Source organism: Hirundo rustica, chromosome 6 (assembly GCF_015227805.2).
Source record: "Hirundo rustica isolate bHirRus1 chromosome 6, bHirRus1.pri.v3, whole genome shotgun sequence".
NCBI classification, from domain to species: Eukaryota; Metazoa; Chordata; class Aves; order Passeriformes; family Hirundinidae; genus Hirundo; species Hirundo rustica.
The window spans coordinates 48,147,693-48,155,755 of NC_053455.1; the positions used below are offsets into that span (position 1 = coordinate 48,147,693).

Sequence of the window (8,063 nt, forward strand, 5' to 3'; positions counted from 1 at the left end):
ACCACTGCTGCCAGTGGGAGACATGAGGACAGTGCCTTATCTCAAATTGGCCAACTCCATATGAAAGCAGCAACAAAGATGTAGCATCCCTTACCTTACCTCTGGCATGAGAGTGTTAATGTGGAGTGGGGGACCCTGAGATGGGGGGAGCTCCTGCATCGTACTGGTTGTTGCCTCACTGGTGGCCCTGTGTCTCTCAACAGATCTTTGAGATGATCCTGAGCATGGTGCTGTGCTGTGGCATAAGGAACAGCTCCGTCTACTGAGCCGTGAGAGCTGGGCAGGGGAAGGGGGGAGCAGGGCGGACGGCGCTAGAGGGGACCCCAAGTGCCACCGAGTGACCAGGAGACATTTCAACAACAGACAAAGAAAATTATGTATATAAATGCTTCCAATATTACCATACAGTACTTATCATTTTTATTTTGAAGTACTTTTTTTTTTTTTTTTTTTAATAAATAAAACTTTCCCGTATCTTTGTGGCTGAGTTAGTTACACATCAGTTTTGTGTGATGGGAAAGCTGCTGTAGCAGGAGATCAAGTTCATCCTCCCCCTTCCCCGCCCCCAGTAACTCAGAAGTAATGTTGGTGGAAGATGTGCGGAGGAAAAGCATGCAGCCTGGTCTCAGAAAACTTTGCCTTGGTTTTACCAGCGTTTTTAATTGGATGCTGAAGCAGAATTTAGTACTTTTGTTAATTTGTACTCAGCTTTTCCAACCATCACCCCAGCTCCCTGGTGTTTACAAGCTGTCACTAGGGAAGCCTGGCTGACTGTCCAAAGCCTGGGAGAGAGGAGGAGAAAGGATACAGCCTCCATTGCCTGGATGCAATGTATCCCAGGGGAAACGCAGGCACTGTTCCTCTCCAGCCTGTTTCCATTGGTAGGTCAGTCCTTAACAGAAGTCATGCTGGAACTTTTGTACTCTCTAATGAGTAAAAATGTTTTTTGGTTTTGTGATTTTTTTTTTCCTTTTCTTGAGGCTATAACTTTATAAATTGGCTCAGTTCCATTGATTCATTTCATTAAAAGGTCAGTGGCTGGGATGAATTTTAGTCCCAGTTTTTCATATATAACAAACTGAAAATTACATTGCTTTTTAAATGTCCTTCAGTGTTCCATTGTAGACATATGTTTCAAGGAGACTTTAGTTCTATATGAAGTTTCCACTGTTAAGCTAATGCTTGCATAGAAATGATATTGGAAAAAGAAGAAAACATTAAAAAAAGTCCTTAACTTTAGAAATCCTGCTTTTATGTACTGCAGGATGATGCTTGGGTGTTCCCAACCATATGCGTACATGCTTAAAATTTCATCTTTGCATGACTCTCTTGTTCAGTGAAATTATTCTTAATTATAACATATTGTCACACACTGTAATGTTGCTGAGAAATTGTCATAATCTGATTAAAACGGTTATTTTTAAGATCTTCCAGTTATATTAACAGCAGATCAGCTTACAAAATCAAGGTAATTTAGCATGTTCGATCGCACCAGTTGAAACACGTTCTTGTGATCTGGTAACTTTGGTTATCACTTTGATGTCTGTGGCTTCTTTTATATGCCACTCTGTCACCATGTAGATAGAGGGGGGAGAGTGACCCAGGAGCTATGTAATAAAATCAGAATGTCATTAAAAAGATGATCTATATGTATAGTTCTACAGATATATATTTTTAAGCAAAGCCTTTTGCTTAGCCGTACAGGCACTTGAGCTGGAAATTATAGTATCTCTCAGCTCTTTAGCCATCTTGAAGCAGGTAAGGGGAGGAGTTTAAATTAGTGATCACTTCCCCCACTTCAGGAGTATTTCTGGTTTTTTAAATATTTCACTCTCTCCCTTTGTCACAACAAAGAGCTTCAGATCTGATAGGGAGGGAGACCTGTGATCATCAATCATTTTAACTAGTACCTTGTCCACTGCACGTGGCTGTCATGGCTGTTGCCACTACAGGATAGAAGATTCCTGCACTGGGGCAAATTGATCCATTCAGAAGGTTTTCCTCTCTTCTACTCCCCCCTTTCCTGTTCCTACCTTTTAGTATATAGGGCCTTTAAAAGGTATATAGATAAATATATATAGATATATAGATATATATATCAAGTTGTGCTGGGTAAAGAGGAGGACGTGCTTCAACAGATCTTCATATTGAGGGGTTGGACAAGAAAAGATTCAGCCTTAGAAACAGCCTTAAAGCAACACTGCCCTGAATGTCCATGTTGTGCACATTGAGAATGAGGCGAGGTTTTGCAGTAGGTAACCCCTTCCCCTGCTCCCCAGCGTAGCTCCTTCAGGTCATCTACTCTGTTATGTGGCCATGTGTATATGCATCATCCGAGCATGTGTGTTTACATCTGTGTGCATCAGGATTGTCAGCATACAGAATGGATGTGTAACTTGCCACCTTTTTTGTTGACTGTTGGTAAATGTGTATAAATATGCCATTAAGCATTTCAATTCTCTTTTCTTTTCCTTATACCGTATTTTTGATATTGTTCAGTATTCAGTTGATGCTGTGTACATAGCTGGAGCTCTGTTTGAAGACAGACTGGGTCTCGATGCAGGTCAGGTGTGTCCTCAGACATTGTACTTTAAGGGTTTGAGTTGTCCCAGGCAGGAGCAACTGGGAGAAAGTGGTACTTGCAGAGGGAATCTGACAGCTGTGAGAGGAGGAAGAGCAGGAAGTTTGCTCAGACTGTGTCCCACAGGGATTGCAATTCACCCTCTAGCTCATTTCAGAGGTAGCTTGCCATTGTGGAGAGTTCCAGAGGCAGCTTCCTGGGCCAGTTCCTGTTTCTGTGGCTGCTGTAGAAAAGGTGCTCCAGGGGGGGAACAGCTAGAGAAGGGATGTGGGAGCAGGGACAGAAGAATGTTTGCAGAGAGGGCAATGCTTTAGTTACCAGCTGAGTCCCCACACTTGATGGAATGGTCCTCAGCAGGAGGAGTCAGCCCTGGGAGAACAGAGACAGAGAGGAACCATCACGCCTAAGAACAATGAAGTAGTTAGAAACCCTCTCTGATAAAAACTACCCCCTTGGGTCTCCTGTGAAGCTGGACCTGAGTTAGCACAAACTACAAAGGGAGCTGTGAAGGACTGAGGGGACTCGCCCCATTGCAAGCCCTCAGGGATGAAGCCACAGGGCTTTTCTGCCAGTTGGTCAGTCCTAAAGCTGGCTGAGGTGAAGGGGGAAAACCAACTAGGCAGGACCCCTGCTCAGCCCCAGTGCCTCTCCTGCACACCTGTGCGTTTGTGTGTGCAACATGGCACCCTGTACTGCTCCTCTCCACACCCCCAGGGAAGAAAAGAATGGAATTGCAGGCTGTAAATACAAGCCCCTCCCTCTCCATGGAAGCATCCCTCCTGGAGCTAGTGGCACCTGAGAAAATGGCTGTGAGCTAAGGTGGGGATGAAGAGTTTCAGCTGTCCAAGTCTGAGTTCAAAAACTGCACGGAAAGGTCAAACAGAGCCGCTGACAGCTTAACTGAATGCTTGGGATTTTTTCATACTGTGGAGCATGCCACAAAGCAGTGTGTTTAACTTCTTTCTGCCTTTTTTTTTTAAAGAAATGAAACAAAAATCAATTTAATAAACATTTCTCATAGTGTGCATAGTGTGATGCAATTTTACAACCGGTTAACCTTAACACCAGGATGCTTTGTGAACCAGGCTTCAACAGCATGGGATTTTACAGCCTCTGGGAGGGGGGCCTGCAGGCAGGTTGAGTCTGCATCTGGACTGCTGCTGAGGGAAGGCAAAAAGTTGCTTGCCAGAAATGGTGGCTGATGCAGTTGTGCCCCCTCTCACGGGAAGGGGGAGCACAGCTGTAGGGGAGCTAATGTGGATTCCAAAAATAGTGACTGTGCTGAAATTCGGTGGTGGGGGGGAAGGGGTGCATGGTGGCACTCCTGCTCACACTCGAGGGGTTCCTCCTTAAAGTGACGAAAAGTGGCCCAAAATGCCTTGTGCTGCCATCTGGACAGGGACTGGGCCGCTTTGCTTTCTGTGGATGGTCTGGTAACGCCACCATTGCTGCTCCCACCTGCCCTCCGCACCATCAGGGGAGAACCTGGCTGAGAGCAAGGTGGGAGGCCAGGTGCCATGATCCCTCAGTTGCCTGCCTGCCTCTGTCCTGTCTTGGATTTTGCGCTGTGTTTAAGCAGGAATGTCCTGCACTGGCTGCCATGCCCGTGCTGGTAACAGAGAGGGAGGGGAGGGGGGGGTGAGGGAGAGCAAGGAGGGAACACAACGTTGAGCTGCTGTAAAGAAAGGCAAGCCCTGCTCCCAGCGGCTGTGCCTGTGCTGCGAGATCATGCCCACCTGTTGTTCTTTCACTTGTTTACCTGAATGTTAATGGAGTCGGACATAATGACTTCTGGAAAGAAAAAAAAAAAAGTGATATTTAAAAACAATAAAAAAAGAAACAAAGCAATTCCCCCTTGTTAGTGGATTTTTAATGATGTGTTGTCAGATCTTGTTTCCTTCCATCGCGTACTGATCTCTGTCATGTCTTCCAGGGGAACAGGCTTGTCTCATTCTTGTATTAAAGCAAAATTTGGGCTGCAGGGAAGACCGTCCTCAGCTGACCCTCTAGGTGGTTTCCCATGAATGTGATGCTCTTTGCTTCATGCCTTAAAATGTTTGGATTGTGGCACTGTATCGTTGCTCCAGATGGGGATAAAATTATTCCAGACTCTGGGGCTAGGATTAAGCTCATGTGAGTCAGTGTCAGATCCAGGCTGGTGTTTGAGGGGGAGAAAAAATAGTAGAGACTAACTGGCAAAGCACAGCATGTATTTGGCATCCAGGGTTGTGTGCCCTGGGACCTCAGCCTGGAATTATAGCTGGGATCTTAAACCTTCCCTGGCTAAATGCAGTCCCCTTTGTTTGCACTTTAGGTCTGAGTATCAGCATTGATGTGTTTGGAACAGATGAGCTGAATATCATACTGGGAGAGGACTGGGTAAAACAGGCCCCTTTAAGGTTGTTTCGAGATAGGGGTTATCCTTGGAACACAGCAGCCCTGCCATGTCGGAGCGTGTGAGGGCGCGAGGATAACCGACTGTAAGGGGAAGGGTGGATGGAGTGCTTGCAGCTTGTTTGTACTCATATTACACAGACAACCCTGGCTTACGTGTCTCTTTAATATTTTTCTCCAGAGGTCTGAAGGACCTGGAAAGTCACTGGAGACCTTACTGTGGAATTCCACTGCCTAGGAATGTGACTGTGGAATTTTTTTTTTTTTTTTTTTTTTTTTTTTTTTTTTTTTTTTTTTTTTTCCTTGTGAAACAAGATTTTTCAGGAATTAAAAATACATGCATGAATTTTTCTAAACTAGACCATGCCAGGATTTTTTCCAGTGGAAATTCTTTTTCTTCTCCCTTCCCAAACTGGTTTATTTTTTTCTTTTTAAAACCTCGCAGAGTGTTTCTAACGAGAAGTTTAAGAGGTATTTTTTGCTTTGGCGAGCCCTTCTTTTGTAAACTTCTTCTGGGCTGTTTGTTTTCTAAGTAGCAATGAGCCTAACTGTCTCGTACTAAGACAGCTGTGATTAACATCCATAAATTGCTTGTGCCATTCCCTAATCAGAGGTTGTCGAAGCTCTGAGCCAAGAGTTGCAATATTCTCACAGGAGGGAATAAATCCAGGCAGCTCTCCCATGCCAGAGCTGTCTATGGTGGAGGTTTCTGCACTGCTGGATGTGGCCGCACCCTCCTCTGCCTGCCAGCTCCGCTTGCCGGGCTCAGGCACGAAGGATGTGTTGTTAGTGGCTGTGCTCACATTCCTGCTCTGAACCATTGTTTCCTTTGCTGGGCATGACAGCACGGCTCTTCCAGTTAGGGCAGGAAAAAAAGGTGACTACTTCAACAATCTCATTCAGTGTCAGGGCTGTGGTAGGGCTGGGAACTGTGGCTGCACCAGGGAGTCGGCAACAGTGGAATTACAGCCCCAAGGGAGGAAACATCTGCCACCAGTGGATGCCGAAGGGGAGAGGGAAACACCTACCTGACCAGCTCTTAAATAAGTGGTAGACACAGGCTAGGAACCCCAAGTCCCGTAAGTATCAGGCTGTGCACCTGAACTAGATAGAGGTGCAATTTTTTTCCAGATCACTCCTCAGCTTCAGCCTGGGGAGCATCACATTGCCTTGCACGGGGCATAAACTAAGCAATGGGACGCAGAAGTGCTGTTCGGTGCGACTCCTTCAGCTGACCTCTGGCGGCCTGGTGCTTTCACTTCAGTGCTCATGGACCTGGAGCAAGCCGAAAACATCTCCCAGGTGCTAAAACCGCTGCAAAGTGAAACCCACGTTGTTTTCACACTTGCGGACACATTAGAGGGTATATAAACCTGCAACTACTGTGGACTGCCTGGTGTTTCTCACTGGATTTAGATGACCCAGCTCAAGTGCCAGTGGTTGCAAGTAACACTTCTAATTACAGTTTAATCATGCTTTTTTTTTTTTTTTTTTCCCTTGAAAAAAGTGTGTCTTGACCCTACTTTGCTAGGGCATTACCTCATGCCAGAACACAGCTCTGCTGGGTACTGATAGGTGTTAGTGTTGGGCCAGGCAAGATGGCATGCTCACAACACCCTGCCTGCTGGCTGCAAGCAATCTGCTGAGATTTCCTCCAGCAAGGATTCATGCTGTTAATGCAAGGCTCAGCGTTGGTTCATGGAGCTGTCACAGGTCTTGTTGGAACAAGAGGTCTGGGGAGTTTTAGGGATCTGTGGGGGTTTTTTTTGTTAATGTTAACTTCAAGGCCCCTCAGCTGGTTCCAGTGACCTTTTATAGCCTTTCATTACACATGAGTATCAGGCACTTTATGGCAGGGATAGGAAAAAGGGAAAAGCATGGGAGAAGGGTTTTCTTAGTGCAAGTATTCTTAGTTAATTCAAAATGAACAGACACCCCCAACTGTTTTTGTTTATTTTTAAAAATTGGAGTAATTGTAGAGAGTATTAATTTTGCTCATAAAGGACTTCAGTTCCCTCCCACACATGCAATGTCTCTAACAAAAAAAGGGGTTGTGGTGTCTCCCTGCAGGTCCTCTATAGGCTGGCAATAACATTGTCATTGTGAAGAATAGAGTTAATGAAGACCTTCATAGCTTTCCTGTATTAAAACTCACTCCACAGGGACTAATTTTGTGTAGTTACCTTAGGGGAAAATAGCACCAACATGGGTAAACAGCACTGGAATAAATCTAATCTGCTTGCAGGACCAAATGAAAGTACAAAGTAGAACAGGTAAGCGAAGCTCAGTGTAGAAGAGAGGTGTTTTTCCCTGCAAACCCACCCCACAAGGGATTTCAAGGCCATTTTGTAGGATTTCAGTCTGGCAAATGAAAGAGGACAACACATTTATTTTCTTCAGGCTGTACTACTCTGGCTTGGTGTGACTGCCCTCCCCCAGCAGAAAAGGTTGCGGTGGTCATGACTCCGCTTTTCCTTTTTGCCTGCAGGAAAAGACTCCTTTCCCACCCCACCTCCTCTCAAGGGTTCCAGCATCAGCTGCATGTGGCCACATCTGAGTAACCATCTGGTTTGCAGGATCTGGGTGGCTGCTAGGGAATGGCCTGCTGCTTTCCTATAGCCATAAGGAGAGGGACCAGCTGTCCCTGCCCCAGGCACCTACCCCAGGCTCTGAGGGCAGGAGCAGCAGCAGGATACTGCCGGGAAGCAGAGGAGACACTGGATGGGGCTGGATGGGGCCAAAGGACAGATTTATTTGCAGGAAAGGAGCATGAGGAGCCTGTGATGGGGCTGAGGCTGCTGTGCATTTTCACATGCCACCCCCACACACCACCCCCACGCGCTGGCTTCCTGCAGACACATGGAGCCATCCCCGCAAGTGAGCGGCCCCTCGGAACCGGCACGCTGGATACAGTCCGCTCATTTGGATGATGGCCTGTGCTGCAGCTGAGTTCCACCTTCCAGCCCCCTCTTCAAGCCACCTCAGCCCAGGCCAGCAAGGGGAAAACACTTTACCATCTGTCGGTCTTCAGACTCTGACTCATTATTTTTATTTCAGCTGTCACCAAGCAATAACGAAAGCCCCAACA

At 46.3% G+C, this 8,063-nt stretch overlaps 1 protein-coding gene across 1 annotated transcript in view; it reads left to right on the forward strand.

Moving 5' to 3' along the window:
• The window catches only part of CD81 (CD81 molecule), a 33,048-nt gene extending 29,444 nt beyond the window's left edge, over positions 1–3,604 (forward strand). Inside the window, exon 8 of the mRNA XM_040067185.2 lies at positions 204–3,604. Within this exon, the coding sequence (XP_039923119.1) occupies positions 204–266 (63 nt within the window). The 3' untranslated portion in view covers positions 267–3,604. The remainder of the gene's footprint in view (positions 1–203) is intronic.
• The last annotated feature ends 4,459 nt before the right edge of the window (positions 3,605–8,063 follow it).